This window comes from Schistocerca serialis, chromosome 8, assembly GCF_023864345.2.
Source record: "Schistocerca serialis cubense isolate TAMUIC-IGC-003099 chromosome 8, iqSchSeri2.2, whole genome shotgun sequence".
Lineage (NCBI taxonomy): Eukaryota > Metazoa > Arthropoda > Insecta > Orthoptera > Acrididae > Schistocerca > Schistocerca serialis.
The window spans coordinates 313,615,512-313,641,778 of NC_064645.1; the positions used below are offsets into that span (position 1 = coordinate 313,615,512).

At 42.9% G+C, this 26,267-nt stretch overlaps 1 protein-coding gene across 1 annotated transcript in view; it reads left to right on the plus strand.

Annotated features, from left to right (window-relative positions):
* Nucleotides 1–825: 825 nt before the first annotated feature.
* The window catches only part of LOC126416993 (inactive dipeptidyl peptidase 10-like), a 1,159,463-nt gene continuing 1,134,021 nt past the window's right edge, over nt 826–26,267 (plus strand). Inside the window, exon 1 of the mRNA XM_050084879.1 lies at nt 826–1,164. Within this exon, the coding sequence (XP_049940836.1) occupies nt 826–1,164 (339 nt within the window). The remainder of the gene's footprint in view (nt 1,165–26,267) is intronic.

Consider the following 26,267-nt stretch of genomic DNA (forward strand, 5'->3'; position numbering starts at 1 on the left):
ACAGTGCAGTTTCTTCTGAAAAGCGCTGCTCACTTTGTGGGTGTGTAGCCTTGTGTCGGCGGTTCTTCCATCAGGCTGCTCCAGGGAACATCAAAGGCCATCGGCGGCTTTCTTTAAAGGGGCGCTCGCTATCTGCTCTGACCTACGCCCGGCGTCGGAGGATAAACTGGCACTTCGTGTTGTGTGTTGCCTCCGACGTACTGGCTTTTAGGACGTAATGACTGCCAAAACGGGTGCTCCTGTAGAATATTACTTTGCCTTTTTCGGAGGCGCCGCATAACCTTTAGAATGTTCACTAGCTCTGCCTTGTCGCAGAATCGAGCACGTGCGAGAGAGAAAAATTGCTCCGACTTACACTAAAATTCCGTCCGCGTAGTCGGACTTCATGGTAGCCAGTGGTGAAAAATTGAACAAACCATAAAGCTAACTTCATTTGTTTTTGTTCTTTGTAACACTACACGTAGAGCATTGCTGGTTTTGGACTGTAATGTTTTAAGGATTAAGACATCTGTTAAAAGCCGCTTTCCTCACTTCATCCGCCCACGCAGCCTTTGAAGTTTTTGATGTGGAGCGCAAAAAAGAGGAAATTTTCCGAGAATTAATTAATGAATTCTAGCGAAAACCACAGCAACAAAAACTGATTTTGCTTTCGTCCGACTATCTCTGCAGGGGAAAGATGTGCTTATAAAGAAATTGTACTCTTTATTCCTGTGAGTGCATCGTAGGAAGGATCGTCGTGTGAGCGAAACAACGAGGAAAACACTGTCACTATTCGAGGTTTAGTAGAGATAGAACCGCGCCCGTCCCAAGAGTGAAACCAGCGCCATGTCCTCAGAAGACGAGGCAGTGCCCCGACTACAGCTTCCACTAGACGAAGAGACGGGCGGGGAATCTGAAGACAATCTGTCTGTGGTGGCCGGTACCACACTAACAGTAGGCACCAGCGCCACCACTGGGAGCTCCGACGGCCGTCAGGATGACGACCACGGCTCCACGGAAGTGGTTATTCAGGACGCGCCGCAGGAAGACAAGCAGCAGCTGGAGAACGGCGAGAAAGCTGCCGAGGGTAGCAAACCGCACCACCCGGTTGTCATCGTGAGGTCGCCCCAGTCGCGCAAGACCTCCAGCGTCAAGAGGGTCGTCGCTTTCATCGCACCCAAAGAGGTCAGTCGCCACCGGTCAGCAGCTCTGCTATCCTAGTGTATCCCTAAATGGTGAATGGTTTACTTCACCCGAACGCCTTATGCGGGGTGTTCGAGAAACGTTGCGGCGAATTTGGAAGTGTTGTAGAGGGTGTCGTGAGGAACAAATCGAGTATAGGAACCTGTGTCTGGAGACGTCATCCAACGACGCCACAGAGCGTCGAAGTTATAGGCCAACAATTCGGCAGCAGACGTGATTTTGTACGGTGACGGACCATGGATGAAATGTCTCACGGGGACTATCTTCTGCGTAGAGAAACCTTATCTCCTATGAATGCAATACTCTGTTCCCTCCGTGGATGAAGGTTTCGGACAAAGGTTCCCATCGGCAGTTTGTCTCCTGTAACCCACCCAAAATCTCCAATGTCTTTCTGTATACAGTAGGAAAATAAACTGCAACTGTAAACCCTTGTTCGAAAACGTCATCCACCAACGTAAGAGAGTACTGCATTCATAGGAGACGAGGCCTTTCTACGCAGCACCTAACTCAATCTTCTCCACTAGCGACCGAGGCAGTTAGTCGCGATCACTGAATACCAAACAATATTGCGAGACGTTCCGCCTACGGCTCATCAGCGTGCAAAACCACGTTTGCTAGGTGTGGGCTAACGGCAGGCGTCGGCGCCTATAACTTCGATGCTCTGTAGCGTCACTGGATGCCGTTTCTAAACTCGGGTTCCTATGCTAGATTTGTTCCTCACGACACCCACTGCAACCACCTGAAGTTTGTCGCAACATTTCTGAAACACCCTGTATGCCAGACTGAACCGACAAGGATGTCTATGAGTTGTCCTTTCTGCGTTATCAGAGAACAAACTTCTAACTTATTCTTTCTTTTCATATATATGCGTTTAACAGTGCGACTGTGCAATACCGCGCAAATAGAACTGTGCTCTCATCACCGAGGCAGAGATGCGACCAATGAATGATGCCAATAGCAACACGAAAACATTAGCAAAATAAAAAATGACTGACCAACGGGGAGTAGAGAAGATTTTGGGCGGAGATAGCGTGTAGAGATCGAATCGAAGACGGTTGTCCTTATTAACGCCTTCAAAGATACTAGACGCTTGCCGATACTTATTATTACGATTTTATTTCATTTCTTTTAAAATAAAACTTTTTACTATATTGTTTTAGCGGTTACAACTCCTACCCTGTTGGGAATTGATCGTAAAATTGCGTGAGCAAATAATAAGTATCATTTGTGGTTGAATGTGAACTGGCGTTACTAAACCATTAAATACGACGAAATCCGTGCGAAAACGATTGTAGACGGCTCCTGTGAAATGGGCCAGCGTGCCGCGCGAGACAATCGCAACGCAATCCGTGATGCGAATACCTTTTATGTAGCTACACGTTTATTTGTTTCTCGCGATACTGATCTTGTAAAAGTTAACACGAGTTTAATTCTCTTTCTTTTGATATATATTTCTGTAATACAATATTTCAAATAGTACTACAAGATATATCACACAGTGTACTTTAACCAAAATTTTAATATTCGTTGGCGTCGTCAGGTGTGACATCTTCAGATTGAATGTAATATCACGACGTCTGCAGGTAGATAGTGTCAACGAAAACACGTAATTACAAGTAGAAACTCTCCCCTTGAACGAGGAAAACACAAATAACTTTAAAATTTAGTTGCCCTTCATGTCATTGTAGTTTCGAAAGCATTGTGTAACGCTATTTTACACTCCGTGCATTGCCACGTCGTTTCACTCCGTACTTTGTGTTTCATGCAAACTTCGCATATCCTAATCAGTTTTTTCAAGCATCGGATCGATATGATTTCGGAAATGGACGTAATATTGCGCTTGATGCCGGAGAGAGGTTTCACCTAGTGATGGTTTTCCACGCTCTTCGTAGTCCGGCAGTTGGACGTTTCTTAACATTACTTCTGTAACGTTTATTCAATAGTCAACAAATGCTTACTTCCTCTGACTGCGTACTGTATTTTGGATAATGCACGTAATCAGAACCGCCATATCCTACACATAAAAAAATGGTCCCATCTTCCGTTCCCACAAGTGTCACTCGTGATGTTTATGTTTCTTCCGCATTTGTTTCCACGAGTCTGACTCGTCAAAGTACGGCAATGGATTAAAAACTTTAAAATATCAGACAGCACACACAAGTGTCACATATTCCTACAGCAGTGAGTATCGGTCAAAACTAGAAGAAACGTTCCGATAATGACAGGTCCGGAAATCAATACCTGACCTGGTCCAATCTGAGCTCTCATTCCTATCTGCTTATTATGTAGAAGTAGACACCATAGGCAGTGCTGCACTTGGTTGCCACATATCCTGACACATCTACCAGTCCTCCTTCGCTGTGAATCATTCGTTCTTCCAGATACACCTGGCTCGTTTCGGACTGCGTCACATGCATTGGTCATGCGCATCTGTAAAGTCTGCACATTTTCTGTGGGTTGGAGGTACAGCAAAACATTTAAACAGCCCCACACTCAAAAATCCGTAGGATGCAGCTCGGGTGAACGGGGATGCGATGCTACCGGATCTCCTTGGCCAATCCATCGTCCTTGAAACGTTGCAGTTAGCTGTTGTAAAAAATCCTGTGGTACGTCGTCGCGCATTAAACACAGTCGTCTTTCTGCAAGGGTAACATTCTCCAACAGTGGTGGTAATTCGCCACGCAGATATCGGCGATACAGAGCACCTGTTAATCTGCTTGGTAAAGTGTGTGGCACTCACAAGTAAAACGGCCCATATGTCAATAGGTATTGGTTTCGGGAAATATAAGAAATTTTCTTCTTGTTATGAAAAATACAACCTCCTGCAGGAGTATGTTAAATCTTTCTTAAGCACCTTTTATATACAGACTGTCTCACGTAACAATCGTTCGGCGCATTTTCTCTGGCGTTTCGGCAATTTCGGTTTTGCGTTTTGTACTTGCAGTCGGCCAAACGATTACTTCTCGTCGGAATGTTACGTGCCCACTCGCTAGAGTGCATCCAAATTAGCCTAGTCCGATACTCATTTCATCAGCATGTATTAACGGGGACAGTAAAACACGAAGAATAAAATGCAACCCAGCAGCGATTCGGTAGCAATGCATGCTTGGTTGTAGCAGCCAGCGAGGGCCAGTGCACTGCTGTCGCTTCTGGAATACTGGTTATTCTCCGAGTTTTACTGTTCTTGTCAATACATACCGATAAAAAAAGTCGAAATAGACTAATATGTGACCGCTCTATCGAAAAATTCTGCTTTAAAACTAATTTTGTTTGGAACGAGAAACAAACAAGCATTTTGTCGACACTGACAGCCACATGAAAGACGTGATGAGCTCTGATCGTCCGGGCTGACTCCAGCTAAACAACGCAAATTGCAAACGTCTGCTGAAAAAACAGATAAAAACCGCATGATGGCTCTCAGGTGAAAGACGCTGTATATAATTCTTTACTTACCACCCTTTCGGTCTTCTTCCATTTTTGTCCTCGTTTACCTCCAGACATTCACCAAAAATACTCTGTTGGGTAACACAATGAGGACAGAGTTGCTTGAACAGACACTGTGATTTTTTGGCTTTAAAGTCCCCTCTTGATAGGTCCTGGAAGTTGCTCATGCTGTGAAAATGCCAGTAAAGGCAGCTTACGAATGCTGTCAACGTCTGCCAGTTTTCCAAAGTGCTTCCTACGAAAAATTCTAGTTTTACCTTTTCCCATGTTTCTTGCTTCCTCCTACACCTACACCCCAAATTACTTTTACCACTAAGATTTCAACATCGCTCAGTATCTTCCTTAACTCCATCCCAACTCTGCTCTCAGTTTCATCCTTATTTCTCTCCCTATATTTCCCAAAAGATCCGAAACACGTTGTCAATGAGGGGGCAAACGCTTAAAAAGACATTCAGTAATCCTCTCCCTAGAAGGTCGCCTTTCATTAGGCGCTAGCTTGACCGAAACATGTAAATGAGTCTAGACTTTCAAACCACTCATTATATTTTAATTAGTTCTAAAAGAACGATGCCCCTACACCTGTTTATTCAGCAGGAGGTCTATTCAGCGTACAAAAGTTTCCCTCTGTACCTAGTTTGCATACTGATACTAAAACAATCGCGCTGCGATTTTTCGCGTCTAGCTCGGCGTAAAATAAATTAGTAAATAATTTGCCGTTTCTTTGGAAGGATATCTTTTTCGTTGACTCGCATCTTTTAATTTTTATTTTGTTTATTTGGAGAAAGTTAATTTTTTTAATACGTATTCTATCACCCTGCTGAGTTTGTTTCGTTCTTTATTACTATGTGGAAAAAACACGTAACGACTAGAAACAGTTTCCTTTCTGCAGCTTGCATGAGGTCGACGAACGACATTTTATTTTAAGTACAGGTTTTTGCTGCAATATTTATTTATTTGCACGTAGTGATACAGTAGCATGACGAGCTCATTTCTGCGTTATGCCGTCATCAAGTGTGTTTGTGAAGATGATGTAATAGGTATAATATTGTTCCTTACCTCTGTGTTGGTCTACGTCTACATGTGGCACCTTATGCTCACAACTTAGATGGTATACACATATTGCAATTCAGTGATAAATATTATTTTAAATTTCCCTGTCGACAATCGGACAGTACATAGCACAACGAAATGACTTCAAGCCCAAAATAGTGCTAAAATTATATGTACAGCATACAAAACAAAAACCAGGTGGTATACATACACCAATAATCTTACAAAGAGAAGAAAGAATCACAAATAAATCGACCTATGTTGCATCATCATGCATAGGCTGAATATTCAAAAAGATGAACAACTTGTTTAAGAAAACAAAATTGAAATTAGCATTCCGTACCAATAACGACATGAAGGCTAAAATATGATCAACAAGAAATATCTTCACTTTTTACTTACAGGATGGCCTAAGATGCATCGGCAGCTGGAATTCTTGAAATTTTGAACATTTTGATTGGTTGTGATCCAGCAACCGTAGGCTATTTAATTGCAGGATGTATATACAGCTACATCGGTTGCACGAAAATTTTTGTCAGTTGACCATGGTTTCGACTGAACTAGGGCAACCTTCATCAGAATAAAAAATTACGTGAAGTACCTAAAAAATGTAATGACATGGTTTGAAATAAAATGCGCTTAATAGGATTACTTACATAACTCACGTACAAACAGAATATAGTTACATTTAATCAAATCATGGTTAACAACTTTTTCAGATCCATGCATCTAAAAACTTTCTTGTGATGTTGCAATAAATTTAACTTCGGACAAACAGGCAGGAATTTCGGAATCAGATCAGAAACACATACATTAAACTGCGAAAGCAACCAATCTACATTTTATTTGCTTTTAAAACGGCAAGAACGTAAAGCAAAAAATATGGAAAATGCCCCAAGAATTCTACACAAAGCGCTGTAAGTACACAAAATGAACATTTTGGAGGAACAGAAATTTAAACTCATACGGTAAAGTACTCAGGCGCGATCCCCAATGAATAGACAGATTTTAAAGATATGAAATTCCACGAAAGTTTTATTGACATTAAAAAAGAAAAATGGAAAATCATCGCGATGAACACAAAACAATAGAACAATTGTCATTTACGTAAAAAAACGACAGAAATATTACGTCTGAATAATTAAACGTAATCACTGGCTTTACATTAAATAGAAATCCATTGTAAACATATACTACCATCGCTGGAGCCGAAACTGTCAAATGGGCTGTCAAAAATTACTTCACAAGTTCACGTAAACATATAACTAACGTGATCATATCATAATAAAAAAAAAAGCAGTTGGCATTTACGCACCAAAATGCCACATGGACCACGTTGTACGAGCTGAGACATAAGAGTAGGGTACCATATGTAAACATAGAATAAAGTAGGGATAAGGAACAATACTATAACCAAAATACCATCTTCACAGATACACGTGATAATGGCAAAACGCCGAAAGGAGCTCGTCGTGTTATATATATCACTACGAGGAAAGAAACGAGAAACGAGCAGTACATCAGCAAACTTGTACGTAAAATATGTTGTTCTTCGGCTAGTAGCAGAGGGCTCACGGCACTGTTACCAATTGTCTTTTCAGTCTTGTAGAAAATACGGTATCGACAGAGTTTTGCGGTGCAGTAGACATTTCCAGTCCTTTTCTGTTACGGTTCATTTTAATAAGTGCCTGATCTGGCTGTGTTGAACATTTCGGATGATGAAGAAAAATTACTTTAATTGCAATGTAGGTAATTTTGGTTTTCCAAGAAAAGGAAAGGTAGGAAGGAAGGTTAGATTCGAACGTCCCGTCGACATCGAGGTCTTTACAGCGTGGACTGATTCAAGGATGGAGAATTAAATCGGCGATGCACTTTCAAAAGCACCATCCCGTCTTTTACCCGGAGCAATATAGGGAAATCACGGAAATCCTAATTCAGGGTGGCCGAACGCGGATCTGAAACATCATCCGCCCGAATGCGAATCCAGTGTGCCACCATTGTGCGCAAGAGAAGGAGAAAATTGGTGAAGTACCGCGTAAGTAAGTGAAAGAAAGACGATTGAATTATTTCTGCGTATATCGTCTTGCGATCGCAGCTCATAAGTTTGTCACACCTGCGTTATATCAAACTTTCGCTGTAAGTCACATCCTTCAATACTTCAGAGATCCTTCTACGTAACAACTTTTGCAGCACGCACAGCTTTCTGCTCGATGCTGCATGTTTCTTAGTCTTCATTAGCTGTCCACTCTAGACTACAGGTATATAAAAATAACTAGGTCTGTGTCTTTCTCTCGTTTGTTTTAGTTTTCTAAACTTCATCAGGAAGCCGTCTGACTTCTCGGAATCACAGGTCACAACGTCAATTACGCTAGCACTATCTTACATTTCATTAATATTGCCACTTTAAATCACATAGTTCAAATCACATAGTTCCTAATTGCAAGCAGATTTTCTATATACTTTTATTCATAGATAAATGAAAATACTCCGTAGGTGCTATTAACTGTCACGATGGATTCTGAAACGAGAAAGAGCATGCGTAAGTGCCGGTTTCTGTCGAGTTTCCTCTCAAATTACTTTCCGTAGACGATGATCTCTCAGCCTGTCTGTAGTTCAAATGGTTCAAATGGCTCTGAGCACTATGGGACTCAACTGCTGTGGTCATAAGTCCCCTAGAACTTAGAACTACTTAAACCTAACTAACCTAAGGACAGCACACAACACCCAGCCATCACGAGGCAGAGAAAATCCCTGACCCCGCCGGGAATCGAACCCGGGAACCCAGGAACCCGGGCGTGGGAAGCGAGAACGCTACCGCACGACCACGAGATGCGGGCCTGTCTGTAGTTATACAACCGAATCCCTACTGAGCTCGGAGTGTAGCTTATTTCTCTTGCGTAATGAGCTTTGTAACCTCTGCACATTTATTAATATTATCTTTGTAACTTCTGCACATTTATTATATTTAAAATACCGTACTCTTCTTCTGCCCACTGCAGTTGTAGTAATTATTTCCCATTCTATAGCCAAATATCTGAGAACATTTGCTCAACATACTCTACCACACACACACACACACACACACACACACACACACACAAGTACGTATTTAATATTAGTGCAAAAGGAGCATCTGGTTCCAAAATATACAGAAAGGGATTGAAGTACCGTCCCTATCATGGTCTCTAACAAGCCTGATCTCTAAAGATTCTGGAAACCTCTTGTATTTGCACTAATCGGTTCGAATTGTCTCTTGCACGGAGCTTTTTTTCTTCCTTTCCATTTGTTTTTTCTTCTATCCAGCGTCATCTTTTATCCACATCTTATATAAAAAAGCAATACGATGAAATAACAGGTATTGCATCTCATACCTCTGCTTACAGTTTGGGTTAACAGCTCTGTTAACGAACAAAGAATATTAGGCTCGAATCTCTACATAATCAATGATGGGATTTTGATGTAGATTGTCTGGATGAAGCCTTTGTTGCCTCGTGGGGGTGACTGTGATTATTTGCTCAGCAGCACTTAGAGACGCGCCCAGGGTAATCCACAAATGTACTGAAGTACTTCGAAGGAAACATGACAACGTTGTTATTACCTCCTCTCCCCCTACATTGTTTAACGAATACATTACAATAGAAATACTGCAACCGATTACACACGTTTTGTAGTTGCTCACCTAGACATTTCTGACACAAGCATGCGATATCTAAAGGATCTGGTCACTAGGTAAATGTATGTATTTTATTCAGATTCATTTAACTTAATATGACTGTCTGCATATTGTCTTTCTTTTTACCTTCTTAAAATTGTTTACATATGCTGACTCCATACCGTCGTTTCCAGTTTACATACTGAAGAGAAGGTAATTATAAGACATTTTTAGCATGGCATGAGCTTTGTTGAAAGCTTGTGCCTACGTTATGGGGCATTTATACAAGAGACCTTGCATCAGCAGCATGCATGTCACTAAGTCGGAAGTGTTCGATACGGACTTGTGAAAATGCTGTTAAGGTTTCTCCTGATAATCACCGTGTATGTAACTATTGTATCCTTCACCAACAGTGAAGTGAGGGCGCTTATTACCTCTCTGTATGAGGTTCATTAAATTGATATACTCAATATACATACAAAGCGGCTTTTACGTGGATTCCTGATAATCAACGTTTTCTGCAGCAGTAAGTAAGCAGCAGACCTCTCCGAAACACAGTGTGTGAACACATGTGTTTCCGTTAGATTTTCTTATAACTGAACTGAAGAGCTCTCTGCGCTGATTGACGAATCTGCTTAGCACGAAAATCTGTGAATCCTGTTAGATACCTGATTCGACTGTGTTTTGCTTAGTAGGCATTCAGTGAACAAAGGAACAGTCAAAAAATGTAGAGAAGTATTCATAAATTCGCGATTCTATGTGATCCGCGGGAGGTAGGTTTAACGAGGTCTGATTCATTAATATGGAGAAGATCAATTTGTTTAGGTAGGAATTATATGTATATTTTAAAGAAAGGGGCTGTGGTCGTTTTATTCGTTCATCCGGATCCTAAAACTGAACTTTCTCTATTATTTTGTTTCAACTCGACTCTCGAATATTAATGTTGCGTTTCTCTTACAAATCGAAGACAATATTTGATACTTGCTCTTTCTGTTCAGTGAAGAATCAAGAAGACTGAATCATATACTACTGAAAATACTCGTAGTCTCTCGTGCTAATTTAATGAAGCCATAGATACTTTATTTTATTAGCATGATAAGGACCATTATATTAAAATAGGAAGTGACTTCATAGAAAAATATCATGGAGATGAGCGCATTTTTATTCCTGTTTCTTCTTAAGTTTGTCTTTTTCTTCCTACTTTGTAAACAATCTAATCACTTTTATAATAACGTCATTTGCTGTACGAATAATTATCCTTTGACGGCCAGCGTTTTAATTATTTATGGAGCCACACAGGTCATCCAATACAAAGTTCGCAATTTTATTCGTTAGTACTGAAATTGCTACGTTATCTGTTAAAAAATAAATTACTGCATGAATAATGTGTGCCAGTATTCGTAAGGGAGGCCAAATGTGAAAAAGCGCACAAATAATATGTTATCAGAGGAGTCCGCTCTCTGTTCGCTACATCGCTTCGAATCTGATCGATACAATTACGATTCGGAATCTCGTTGGTCCGCTTAAAAGAAGCATTAACATTTCGAATGCGACAAAATGTTCGATAACCGCGTTGCGACTGCTGAATGAAGTTAATCAAGGGATGGATCGAAAAAAAAGCAGGCAGACTTTTAAACTTTTTTCTGGATGCTGGCGAAGTGTGCAGTGTCATTTAGTTGGCATACGTATGGAACAGTGACCACGCGTTAAAGAGCTTTAGGCAACTTTTTCAGTTGCACTTCCATTAACACTTGAAAATGGTTACTGAGCATCTAAGCAATTTATCGTTACAGTAATAAGCGAAAGGCAGAGAAATCAGAAATTGAAACTTTGTCAGAATTGACGAGGAAGCGCATATATTATTTCTTAACCTAAAAAATAGCTCCCGGGGTAGGAATCTCAAGGTACGAAATATGATTTTGGGAAATGCGAACATAAATATACAAAGATTTATCTGAATGAGTTGATATGGAAGGGAATCTGTTAAACGACAGTATCACACTAGAGATTTATTTTCCCTCGATGATGCACCATTTTTAAACTCAGCCACTTAGCTGTTTGTTGATACGGTGAAACCTCGTTTGTCCGAGGTCAGACAGTAGGTCACCCACATTATCGACACCCGTGAAAGTCAGAAGAAGATTACAAGTACATTGGTTTTATGCTATAAACGCAATTTCCATTCATTTTCACGTAAGCGCACAAAAAAATGTTCAAATGTGTGTGAAATCTTATGGGACTTAACTGCTAAGGTCATCAGTCCCTAAGCTTACACACTACTAAAAGGACAAACACACACACACCCATGCCCGAGCGAGGACTCGAACCCCCGCCGGGACCAGCCGCACAGCGTAGGCACACAAAGTATACATAGTATTTAGAGAAGATTCTGAAGAAAAGATAGTGAAATAGTGAGTAAGTTCCTTTTGAGCCAGATTCCAATATGGTTTATGTGCGGACAGTTATGTAGGCTTTTCACTAGTGTGAATTTGTTTCCGCATCGAGTTCGAAATAAACTATTATATTTGCTCAAATGTAAGTCCAGGATGTGTTCCCGTGAAGGGCAACAGAACGGGGCATAAAATATCGACGATGTACCGCTGTGCTGTAAGATAGCCTCAGATGACAACCTAAGGGGTCCTGCTATGAAAAGAAATCACTCCTGGTTGTCGGTCTGAATGGCGAGCTACAGTCAGGTTGGTAACGCATCCCAGTTCAGAGCGTCTAGAAACACGTCTTCGCCCTGGAATATCACTGACTGGAATAGAACTGTTTTCAGTAAAGAGTCCTGCTTCAAAGTGAGTCCCAATGACCAGCAAAGACATGTTTGGAAACACCTCGGACAGCACGGGACATCAACCTATTTACCGCTATAAGACCAAACAGCCGGGAGTGGTGGTTTAGGGTGCCATTCTATTTCATAGCAGGACTCCTTTGGTTGTCATCCGCGGCACCATTAGAGTACAGCACTACGTCGACGATATTCTACGCCCCGCTTTGTTGCCCTTCATGGCAAGCCATGGCCAGCAATGTTGCCGGATCTCTCCCCAGTTAAGAACTTTTGGAGCGTCATAGGCAGGGCCTTCCAACCAGCTCGGGATTTTAGTGATCTAAAGCGCCAGTTGGACAGAATTTGGGACGATATCTCTCAGGAGGACATCCAACAACTCTGGCAACCAATAAGAAGCCCAACAACTGCCAGAGGTGGACCAAAGCGTTGTTGACTTGCTTAATTTGTAAAGCTCTTTCTCTTGAATAAATCATTCAATTTTTCTGAAATTTCAATCCTTTTTTTTTTTTTTTTTTTTTTTTTTTTTTTATATATGTATGTACATATAGATCACTTCCACCGGTTTCTGTCCCGTTCAGATAATTCCTCCATGATGCGTCGTTTTTCTTGTCTTAGTTTGTAGTAAAGTTTGGAAGGTAGGAGACGAGGTACTGACAGAGGTGAAGCTGTAAGGACGGGGCGTGAGTCGTGCTTGAGTAGCTCAGCTGGTAGAGCACTTGCCCGCGAAAGGCAAGGATCCCGAATTCGAGTCTCGGTCCGGCACACAGTTGTAATCTGCCAGGAAGTTTCACATCAGTGCACACTCCGCTGCAGAGTGAAAATCTCATTCTAGTACTGGTAGTTAGTTACAAGCAGGATGTGTCAACAGGATACTAGCCGTCAGAACTTAGTTCCTTACTTACCACTCAGCTACAGGTTATATAAGAGAATGACTCTGGTCATCTGAAATATAAATAAAATTAGCACTGATCAAGATAAAAGTTATAATTCTTATCGATATAACTAGTACCTGAGTCTGTTAATTGCCCTCCGCTCCAGAAATTGATAGTGTACCCTGTTCCACTTGAAGTTAAACTCTTTGGAATATATTAACAAATCCATAACACACACTCCGTAAAATAATTATTATATGCAGGAGAACATGTCTTACAGAAGAACTTATTCAGATCCAGGCCCGACATTTAAGAAGCATATCGATAAAATAACTTAAAACATCTCATTAGATAACAATCATGAGTAACCTCACATTTCGCAACCCCAGAGCAATCAGGTACATATAAAATAACTTATAAGAGCGAACTATTAACCACCGCAAGATTCTTCTCAAAACAAATGACAAAATTTCTTACATCACACTTCCCGGCCACCACTGCGGTTCATAATATTAAATTAGTGTAATACAGCAAGCGCCAGGGTAAACTTTATGTCAAGATACCACTTCTTACATCTGCGCCGCTCAGCATTACCGCCCAACACCCGTAGCGGTAACATGAGCATACACTAAACAACCAAAATATTATGACCACTGCCCACCGCGACGATGGGTGCCATCTGTGTCCTTGCGGGCACTTGACGCAATAACAAAAGTACCTAAGCGGAGCAAATACGGACGAGGGATGACCGTAGCGAAGATATGGGCTGCAAATAGGGGCACCCACTGAAAGAAGCCAGTTTGACAAAGGTCAAGTTATTAATACGCAGAGCCCGTGAACGAGTAACTCTAAAATGGCGAAGGTGGTAGAATGTTCACGTGCTACTGCCGTGGTCATTTACGGAAAGAGGTAGAAGGACGTTGAAACTACCACTAGGCGCTAAATGGTTGGAAGTCCACGACTCTTCACAGAACGTGGGTTTCATGGCTTGTCTGCAATGTAAAAGTGGATTGATGGTGATCGGTTGCATATCTGTCGAAAGAGCACAATGTTGGTGCATGCACAAGTGTATCGGAGCACACCGTTCATTGTACACTGTCGAACACTCCGCAGCAGAGCATCCGTAGGTTTCCACATGTTGACCCAACGACATCGTTAATTATGATTGCGGTGGGCACGGGGACCATCGGGTTTCGACCATTTATCAGTGAAAACACGTCGGCTCTTCGGGTGAATCACATTTTTGCTGCACTAGGTCGATGATCCTCTTTGCAAACGCCGTCGTCGAGGTGAACGGCGGCTCGAAACGTGCAGCGCGCCACGGACGAAGGATGGTGGGAGCAGTAACTAGCTACGGGTGACGCTCTCCTGCGCTTCCATGGGACCTGTGGTAGCTAATCGAAGGTACGCTGAAAGCTGCGAACTACTTACATTCCTTCATGCGTATGTCTCCCCGACAGCGATGTCATCTTTCAGCAGTATAATTGTAAGTGTCTCGGAGCCAGAACCATGCTACAGTGATTTGAGGAGCATTATACTGAACTCACGTTGATGTCTTGGTGACCAAATCACCTGATTTATATCCTACTGAAACCACCTGCATCGCGTATGCAATTTAGCGGCCCGTTATTCACTCGCATTCATGACCTGTAAGTAAACAACTAATGCCACAAACCACCACAAACCTGCCAATTAACTGTAGGATCACTAATTCCCAGTATCAGTGATGTAGTTCGTTCCAAAAACGGGCAAAAAAGCTATTAAGCAGGTGGTCATAATGTTTTGCCTCATCAGTGGAAACACCAGCCCCATTACATAAGTAGTTATGTCAGCAACACCCACTGTCAAAGCGCAGACGCCACCTGTGATTTCTGAAAAAATTTCCTAATTTAAGCGTATCCACACGAATTAGGAAATGGAACCTCAAAACAGCCAGTCTATATCAACAATCATGCAGAGGGTATAGACTCAAATTCAGTGCAGATTAAACAAGAGAAAAAACGTACCACTCGCATTTCGTATTCTTTGCAATGCCGTGTACCCATTTAGTAAAGATTTTCCCATCCTGGAAGTTAAGCTGTACTCGTGTAATACTCTCGCATATTGAAGTTACATACAGGGTTATTACAAATGACTGAAGCGATTTCACAGCTCTACAATAACTTTATTATTTGAGATATTTTCACAATGCTTTGCACACACATACAAAAACTCAAAAAGTTTTTTTAGGCATTCACAAATGTTCGATATGTGCCCCTTTAGTGATTCGGCAGACATCAAGCCGATAATCAAGTTCCTCCCACACTCGGCGCAGCATGTCCCCATCAATGGGTTCGAAACCATCGTTGATGCGAGCTCGCAGTTCTGGCACGTTTCTTGGTAGAGGAGGTTTAAACACTGAATCTTTCACATAACCCCACAGAAAGAAATCGCATTGGGTTAAGTCGGGAGAGCGTGGAGGCCATGACATGAATTGCTGATCATGATCTCCACCACGACCGAACCATCGGTTTTCCAATCTCCTGTTTAAGAAATGCGGAACATCATGATGGAAGTGCGGTGGAGCACCATCCTGTTGAAAGATGAAGTCGGCGCTGTCGGTCTCCAGTTGTGGCACGAGCCAATTTTCCAGCATGTCCGGATACACGTGTTCAACCGTTTCTTCGCTCACTGCAGGCCGACCCGTTGATTTCCTCTTACAGAGGCATCCAGAAGCTTTAAACTGCGCATACAATCGCCGAATGGAGTTAGCAGTTGGTGAATCTTTGTTGAACTTCGTCCTGAAGTGTCGTTGCACTGTTATGACTGACTGATGTGAGTGCATTTCAAGCACGACATACGCTTTCTCGGTTCCTGTCGCCATTTTGTCTCACTGCACTCTCGAGCGCTCTGGTGGCAGAAACCTGAAGTGCGGCTTCAGCCGAACAAAACTTTATGAGTTTTTTGACGTATCTGTAGTGTGTCGTGATCATACGTCAATGAATGGAGCTACAGTGAATTTATGAAATCGCTTCAATCATTTGTAATAGCCCTGTACTTATAATTCATATAGTGCTGGGCGTTCGTCCGGTTTCTGGTACCAATGCAACAAAACAAAGTTCTGTAAGAAACGTGCACAAGAATTCAGACCATAGTCACGGCACAAAACACCGACGACAGAGAAACGAGAATTTTCAGATGAGTGAGAGACTATTTCTCGTGACTTATAAGTGTGAAATTATTTTTAGGGCCTGAACTTTGTTTTTGCGCTGTGACACGTTTTATCAAAACGATAATCTATGTGGTAACTGAAGTGGAGTTTTTGTATGTTTGACATGAATTGATGGAAACGGAGTGAACTAACTTTCTGAAATTTGGGTTACACGCTGAGCAGCGTGTGAGTTACATATGGTAGACGATCTACAAAAAAAAAAAAGAAAAAGGATCTCCAATTCTAGTACTCCTCAATATTGCCACCTAGAAATTTTGAACATTGTTTCGTAACTATTGCCTTGCCTTCTGTTGTAATATTACAATTCACTTCACATTCTGCCTTGAAGAAAAGTGTACGAACTGATTTTGTTCCTCATTTGACATCGACCGTTTACCGGTTGCCTACAAATAGTCATGTAAACATATCTTGCATCACATGATAATGAAAGTATTTTAAGAAAGTCATTGTACATGGGTGTGCAAAACGTGAGGACGAAAGTAACTTCCACATGATGTGTCACTGTAATGTAGCGTGGCTCGATGAAAACTTGGACCATCCATAACAAGAACGGTTATAGTATAGTATAGAAGGTAACTGACAGAAATACACAATCAGAAGAACAAAAAAGATACTATTATTCAAAAGCAATAATTACTTTGAAGCCAGCACGATTTATGTGGTCCTCTGGACACTGCACATGGTTACTCATAGAGTGTTTGATCACCACGGACGGCAACGCATTCTCTGAAAACTGCTCCCATACTTGTCACAAGGATGGTAACGAGTGCTTTTAGGAGAGCGTTCCATTCTTTCGCGAGTGCGCTTAACAAATGCTGGGTGTTCGTTGGTGCAGTTCCAGTCCCCAACGTATCCCACACGTGTTCGACGGGATTTAAGTCAGAAAAACGGGCAGGTCAGTCCATTCGCCGAATATGCTCTTTTCCAAAAGCTCTTTCACATGCGCTGTTCGATTGTCATCCAAAATAAATTAGGTCATGGCCGATTCCACCCCTGAAGAGACACAAACTGATGTGTTGGCAAAAGTGCCAACACCTTGTAGATAGAGGAGGCCGAAATGTAACGCAGACGGGCGTGAATTCTGGAACAGGATAAGTAGTGAATTCTAATAAGAAAAGTATGCAGCTCCTCGAATACTTATCTTTATTCCATCCTTGTGGTACATCGCTCTTGATAATACAAATAAGACTATCTTCAGATACGGTTAATGGCGCCTTGCTAGGTCGTAGCCATGGACTTAGCTGAAGGCTATTCTAACTGTCTCTCGGCAAATGAGAGAAAGACTTCGTCAGTGTAGTCGCTAGCAAAGTCGTCGTACAACTGGGGCGAGTGCTATTCCGTATCTCGAGACCTGCCTTGTGGTGGCGCTCGGTCTGCGATCTCACAGTGGCGACACGCGGGTCCGACATGTACTAAATGGACCGCGGCCGATTTAAGCTACCACCTAGCAAGTGTGGTGTCTGGCAGTGACACCACACAAACGTCGAAGGACTGCGGTGTCACAAACACGTGAGTGATCCACGTTCAAAGATTTGGAGGCCAATAAGGCCATCCAACATTACGCCTCCCCACATCATAACACGTAGACCACCAAAACGATTATGTCTGACAATGTTCCTGGATGCATTACGTCTTCCTACCTCTTGTGATATGAGGGTCCATCCAGAATCACTACTCACTCAGTCTACTCTCATCCGAGAAGAGCACACAATCTCTCTCCTCGTTGGTCCAGACTCTCCTCTTATGTACTTGGCACCATCGCAAACGGTTCCACCGATGTGGTGGTGTCAACTGTCAACACAACGTACTGGTCGTCGGACAAGGAAACCCCACCTCCCCTCCAATATAGTCGCCGTGCCAATTTGGACCGTGAGATTGCGTGCCTCACAGTCCTGTACAATATGTTTGCAACTGCACCTGCTGTCTTAAATGAGGCTCTTCTTGTCTTTCGCACATTATAGCGGCCATCTGCCGCCGTAGCTGACCGTGCTCGTCGTCCTCTTCTGACTGTGGTTCGGAACGCTCCTGAAGCGCGTGAAACAATGCTGTGCGCAATACGAAATTCTTGGACTAGGCTCGTCACGTTTTGTCTTTCTTCAATTTTCCTGATAATTCTTTCCCGTGTGAAGTCACTAAAATGTGGTCTCCGTGCCATGATGTAATGAAGAACACCACCACAGTGCACCGTATCTGCTTCCTGATTGACACACACTGTATTTTCACGTTTAATGAAACGCCTCGTGTTGTAGGGCCAGCACTATTTGGCGTTATATTCAAGAAGACGTTACTGCATGTGACGTTCAGCTTTCTGTGCACGACTGGCAGAACTCTGCTCCAGCACTTTCGTTTTTTCCAACAGGTTGTTAACGTATTATGTTACTCGTCTTTAACTTTTATAGAGAAGTGAATTTTGGCATAATGAAGTAATAATAATAGTAAAAATAATTGGTGAGGTCACTATCAAAATAATCTGGAGAACTTAAATACTGAAAAAGATCAAACGCATTTGTGGCTTAAAAGAAGAATGAGAGAGTCAGAAGCTCAAACAGTAATTGCCCAGAATCAGGCCTGGAGGACGAGGAACTGTGAAACAGATACGCTGAAGTAACGAAAGTCATGGCGTACCTCCTAATATCTTGTCGGACCTGTTTTTGGCCGGCGTAGTGTAGCAACTCTACGTGCTTTGGAATCCCCTTCAGAATTATTGACCCATTCTGCATCTGTAGCTGTCCATAATTGCGGAAGTTCTACCGTTTCAGGATTTTGAATACAAGCTGACCTCTCGATTATGTCCCAGAATTGTTCGATGGGTGACCAAATCATTAGCTTCAAAACGATCGCGAACTATTGTGGCCGGGTTACACGGCGCATTGTCATCCACAAATATTCCGTCGTTGTTTGGGAACATGAAGTCTATGAAACGTTCTAGCCAATTATGCTAGCACTGGAAGAGCTTCTCAGTTCCCTATGCAAAGAATTCTTGGGGGCCTGAGTGTAACCAGTTAAGCACCGCTGCCTAGACTTCTTCCTTATCAGCGAACAGTGAGCCACTAAGAGCTTCTTTCCGTGGTTAAAAATTGTTATAATCTGAAGGCTCGCGGTTCAGGGAATACGGGGGAATGAGACAAGCAGGTCTTTTATGGTATCAAGGGTACGCTTATGCCACATCATCAGTGCCGGCATATCGCTGCTTGCTACTGGCGTAACGCACCTCGTTGCTCACCGGCAGATGGTTCAAATGGCTCTGAGTACTATGGAACTTAACATCTGAGGTCATCAGTTCAAAATGGTTCAAATGGCTCTGAGCACTATGGGACTTAACGCCTTAGGTCATAAGTCCCCTAGAACTTATAACAACATAAACCTAACTAACCTAAGGACATCACACACATCGATGCCCGAGGCAGGATTCGAACCTTCGACCGTAGCGGTCGCGCGGTTCCAGACTGAAGCGCCTAGAACCACTCGGGCACACCGGCCGGCTCGCCGGCAGAATTGTTGCTTTTACGCTGCAATCTCACTGCTCGCTACCCACTGGCAGTAATTACCTCGCAGCCGTTCACATACCGAGCAGAGTGCTAGCTGCATCGAACACGGCACTGCTGGAGTGACCCTGAAGCAGCCAATCATGGCTCAAGTTTCAGGACTTGGGTAATTGTCGCAGTACAAAACATAATCCAGCTTGATGTCATCGCCTGGTGAGGATCGTAACGAGCAGCGATGGTCCAGGTCAAATGGATCGGTGAGGCTCATCCCCAAACATGAACGTAACTCTAGCAGTGTGTGGCCGCGCATTGTCATCACAGTGACAGAACATCACTGCACACCAGTCCACACTACTCCCGCAAAATTACAGTTTCACATTTTCACTCACAATGTGCACATGTTGACCACCCAGCATATGATGTCCAAGAATTCTCTCACATGGTCCCAAAACAAAGGCACTTATTTCAGGTCGCACCTCGTTGTGTTTTGGAGGTGAAGAATATCACCACTAGACTGAAGCCCACTTTTGATCACGTTAGTAAAAATGCACCCAACTTCCATCTCCCGTTACAGTATAAAAAAATTCTCCTCTTCGGCCTCGTACTATTGTGAGTGGGCTGCTTCTCTGTTGGCAGCGCTGTGTAGCGCTTTGCATTGGATCTCTGACTGTGCTCTCTTTGTAAGAGACTCTGTGGGTGGTTGGACTCGTTGTTGGAAGTTAATCGCCAGTAGTGTTGGGCAGTTGGAAGTTAGTCGCTAGCAGTGATGGAAGTACTGTTGGGTACTTGGAGGTGAACAGCCAGCAGTGATGGATGTTGGGAGAGAATAGCCAGAGGTGATGGAGGTTAGAGGTTTGAAGTGTTAGCTCGAGCGGACGATCTGCGCGTGTGTCCGTCATAGAAATGTTCAAAAATGGCTCTGAGCACTATGCGACTTAACTTCTGAGGTCATCAGTCGCCTAGAACTCAAAACTAATTAAACCTAACTAACCTAAGGACATCACACACATCTATGCCCGAGGCAGGATTCGAACCTGCGACCGTAGCGGCCACCCGGTTCCAGACTGTAGCGCCTAGAACCGCACGGCCACTCCAGCCGGCCATGGAAATGTAATTTGTCGATGATTATATAATCTTTTGGATTGGATGTCACGGATGTTCATATATTATATAACATTTGAACTGGTTGCCACATTATTAAGGTAAATACATTGTTTGCTCTGCAACAAAAGCTTTCCTTTACTAACCACATCCATATTAGAACTTAGTGCCTTCAGTAGTTGGAATCTTACATTTAGCTGGCATTATGGCGCTCGCTGTATTGCAGTAGTTCGTGTAATGAAGATTTTTGTGAGGTAAGTGTTTAATGAAATGTATAGGTTATTGTTAAGATTTCTTTTTAGTCAGGGCCATTCTTTTGAATTAATTATTTGAAAGCAGGTTGTAAATTTTTTTGAGCATTCAGATTGCGTTGCGCTAGAATATTGTGGGTCAGTGTTGACATGATAAGAATAAGTAAAGAGAAAGTACGTTCAGTTTTACTCAGCTGTTTCAGAATCAAATAACGTAGAAGTTTCATCTTCTCAGTCATTCTGCAATTTAAGTACAGACACACCCATTTAAATAAAGAAGTTTCACTATTGCAAAGGCTCCCGCACACATCCATGCGCCTTTCTTTAATTTCTGATGATAGGTGCTTTGGAACCCACATCTCTCACACTTCCTCGATCATGAGTACGTCATGGAGAATATGGTTGGCTTCTCCAGTACAAATTTCGTCATTGCTACAATGTCATTCACCGTAATAGGTCTGTTATCCCACATCCTCTCATAGACTTTCTCAAATGTTGCTTTCCATGACTGCACAGCCAGAGAATCCAGGACACGGCGAATGCTTGTCAATTGCTACACTCTGTTTGTACTTAGCTGCCCACTCATACCAATACTTTCGACCCAAACAACTTTCACCACATTCCACTGCGAGGCAGTCATGTCAAGCCCATCTGATAATACACTGTCTATTCATATTAATGTGACCACATGTGAAAAGCCTTGATAACCTCCTTTTGCAGCACGACAGTTGCAGGAAGCGAGTCAGTGAGGTTCTGGAAGGTATCGGCAGGGATGTAGAACTCGCCCAGTCCAGTGTCGTGGCCAGTTGAGGATCCATGCCACGAACAGACTGATCGAAGTGGTCCTTCAGTCCGGAACCACGCGGCTGCTACGGTCGCAGGTTCGAATCCTGCCTCAGGCATGGATGTGTGTGATGTCCTTAGGTTAGTTAGGTTTAAGTAGTTCTAAGTCTAGGGGACTGATGGCCTCAGATGTTAAGTCCCATAGTGCTTAAAAAAAAGTGTGTGAAATCTTACGGGACTTAACTGCTAAGGTCATCAGTCCCTAAGCTTACACACTGCTTAACCTAAATTATCCTAAGGACAAACACACACACCCATGCCCGAGGGAGGTCTCGAACCTCCGTCGGGGCCAGCCGCACAGTCCATGACTGCAGCGCTTAGACCGCTCGGCTAATCCCGCGCGGCCCATAGTGCTTAGAGCCATTGTACCATTTTTTGAAGTGGTCCTATGGATTCTCGATTGGGTTTGAATCTGGGGAGTTTGGTGATCGGAGGAGAACGCTAATCTGGTCCTAGTGCTCCCCGAGCTGTCTGAACATTGCATTGTCCTGCTGGTAGATGTCATCCTGCCGAGGAGAAACGAACTGTATTTATGGGCAAATATGGACCCCAGGATATATGCATACTTGTTTTGATACATTGTGCCTTCCAGAATCTCATCACCCAGAGAATGCCACGAAAACATTCCGCAGATCATAATGCATGCAGGGTGTTCACTTTCAAACCTTTCGCACTGTACACGTCAGCAGCCATATGTTTGATGGAGCAGAAAACGTGATTCATCTGAGAAGGCTACCTGTCGCCATTCAGTGGACATCTAGTTGCAGTCTTGGCATGGAAAATGAAGCCTCCTTCGTCGGCGATGAACAGAAGTCACCAGGGGTGCATCAGTCAGACACCTACTGGAGAGGCCAGTACGGACCAGCGTTCAATGAACGGTCGTTGAGGAGAAACTGTTGGTAGCTCTTTGGTTCACATGGAAGTTGCACGTCTCTTCGCCCGTGCACATTTCCACAGATATCGTGCCCCACAGCGTCATCTGTGGTCCGTGGTGTGCCAGAGCTGCGTCGGATAGCGTCATTTTGCCATTATTCTCTTCTCTCTCCTCTCAACGATCTACATGTACTTCTACATACATAATCCGCAATCCACCATACGGTGCGTGGCGGAGGATACCTCGAGCCACAACTAGCATCTTCTCTCCCTGTTCCACTCCCAAACAGAACGAGGGAAAATGACTGCCTAAATGCCTCTGTACGAGCCCTAATCTCTCTTATCTTATCTTTATGGTCTTTCCGCGAAATGTAAGTTGGCGGCAGTAAAACTGTACTGCAGTCAAATGCTGGTTCTCTAAATTTCCTCACAAGGGAACATCCCCATCGCACCCCTCTCACATTTAGTTGTAAGTTGGCACAGTGGATAGGCCTTGAAAAACCGAACACAGATCAATCGAGAAAACAGGAAGAAGTTGTGTGGAACTGTGAAAAAAATAAGCAAAATAACTAAATCTGAGGGGGGTGCAATGGGGTGGTTCCCTTGTCAGTAGCGATTCAAGTAAAGAACGCCTCCTTTCCTTTAGAGACTCCCACCCGAGTTCCTGAAGCATTTCCGTAACACTCGCATGATGATCAAACCTACCAGTAACAAATCTAACAGCCCGCCTCGGAATTGCTTCTGTGTCCTTCCTCAATCCGACCTGATAGGGATCCCAAACGCTCGAGCAGTACTCAAGAATAGGTCGTATTAGTGTTTTATAAGCGGTCACGTTTACAGATGAACCACATCTTCCCAAAGTTCTACCAATGAACCGAAGACGACTATCCGCCTTCCCCACAACTGCCATTACATGCTTGCCCCGTCTCATATCGCTCTGCAATGTTACGCCCAAATATTTAATCGACGTGACTGTGTCAAGCGCCACACTACTAATGGAGTATTAAAACATTACGGGATTCTTTTTCCTATTCATCTGCATTAATTTACATTTATCTGTATTTAGAGTTATCTGCCATTCTTTACACTAATCACAAATCCTGTCCAATTCATCTTGTATCCTCCTACACTCACTCAACGACGACACCTTCCCGTACACCACAGCATCATCAGCGAACAGCCGCGCATTGCTATCCACCCTATCCAGAAGATCATTTATGTAGATAGAAAACGACAGCGTACCTACCACAATTCCCTGGGGCACTCCAGTTGATACCCTCACCTCCGATGAACACTCACAGGCCCTGTAGACCACGCGCTGCATCAACGATCTGCCTCCACCGCCTTGTATCCCTCGCAGCCTCTCTCCACCATGCGGAAACTCCTGCGATTTCCTTCTCTGTGTCATCTTTCCATCTTGTACGAGGTCGTCCCAATGGTCTTGTTGCCTGGAGAGTTCCTTCAAATGCTTTCTTGGTGATTCTGTTGTTTTCCACTCTAGCCATATGTCCAGCCCATTGCAGTCTCCTACTTTTTTAATTTCTGGATGATAGTGGGTTGCTTCATTAACTGATAAATTTCATTTTTCTTTCGAATTCTCCATACGCCATTCTCCAACACAGGTCCCCAGATTATTCTCATTACTTTCACTTCGAAAACATTCAGTTTTTCTCTTTCGTTGTTTGTAAGCGTCCAGCTTTCTGAACCGTACAGTACTATGGGGCAGATGATAGTGTTGTAGCTATATCTTTATCTTTGTGGTGATCGACAAAGCTTTGCTTTTGAGTGGGTTGCTTAGTGAGTACAGACATCATGACCCTGAGGCTATTCTTTCATTTGTATCCATTGTTATGATATTTTTACCGATGAAACGTGATCCAAGGTATTTAAACTGGTGAACTTTTCTGAATTTAGAATGTCGGTCAATTTCAAAGTAAGGATTTGGGTTTATGACTCGATGGATTTCCATATATTCGGTTTTCTCTTGGTGAATCAAAAGCCCCATTTTGCTGGCACTGTGTCTGAGAGATCTGTACATGTCTTTCAGGTCTTCTTCAGTTTCACTCAGCAACACTACATCATCTGCATAAGCCAGGAGTCTTACTTCACTGTGTTCGAAACGGAGACCATTATATAGATTAAATTATTCTCCGGAACCACTCCCTCTAATGCTAGGTTGAAGAGGACACATGAACGAGCGTCTCCCTATCGTAAACCTGTTTCTATTGGAATGGTGGGGGATTTGGATCCTCTGAACTTCACTGGGAGCCATCCGCGCACAGTTTTTCCGTTATTGGTATACTCTAATCACAGTGACAGGCGATCAGTTTACATGCATAGCTATTTCCGAAAAGCTTCCACTCTTGGCCCGAAGTCCAATGATGATGCCCTTTTGCACGTCAGACTCATCGCTTCGTTTCTGCATTACGACAATGATTGGACTGTTTTACCCGTTCTCCAGACACGTTTTATATACCCTCCACTGATAGTGCAGCCACCTGTTCTCTGTGAGTGGTTATCGTACACTGACGTCGAATACGGGCTTTGGTCACATTAAAGTGAATGAACCGTGAAAAATAATAACGAAATACCAGTGAAACCTTCCTGTCTCCTCTGTCTCTCTTTTGTTACGCAACCTTCCCTTCTTCAATATCCTATGAAATTTTCCCTTAGGATTTACCTGTTGCTTCATAATAACAAATGAAATCTTCACACTGAAATTAATTCTTTTTCTCAATCTTCGCATACAAATTTAAAATGCCGCTTATTAAAAGTTATTTTCAGATTATTTCGACGAAACATAGAATGTGTCGTCGTCGTGGTCCTCAGTCGTTACCTGCAATAACCCAAAACTGTTCCTTACCTTCTTTACTGTTACTGGATCGCCATCTGACTGCTACATCGAACTGCGACATGAATATACTTACTCTGTTTTACTATACTCTATTAGCTGCTGGCTGGCTGTCATAATAAGTGGCTGTATTTATTACCAAAGCTGACGTTATTCTTTAATAGCAAAGCCGACGTTATTCTTTCATTAATTTGGCTGAAGTTACGTAATTCATTGTTAAACTTTTCCTTGACAACAATAAAATTTTTCGAAGTTTTACGTTGATGGTTTTTGAGATGGATTATAATTAGTGATGCAATATTGCTGGCAAAATTATATTCTGAATGAAATGATTTTACAAACCTTCAAATGGGACTTACTTTTTACAATAATCTTACAACTAGCAATGCGCAAACGTACCTTCAGTAGTCTTGAGTTTTTGAAAACATTAATTCAATAATTTTAGTTCCTCTTATGATAATAGTTAGCTGATGTCTCTGTACATCCGTATATAATCTCTTGTAAATCATAGCTAGTGGCTGGCAGGCACACCGCTCCTCTCAACCCCTCGCCATAGACCTGCTACCGACTCGCTTCACATCTCGCTTACTACTGACTTCCTACGAACGCTAAAGTCCGGTCTCTCTTGCCAACAATACTTTGGTGCAGACATTCCCTGCTA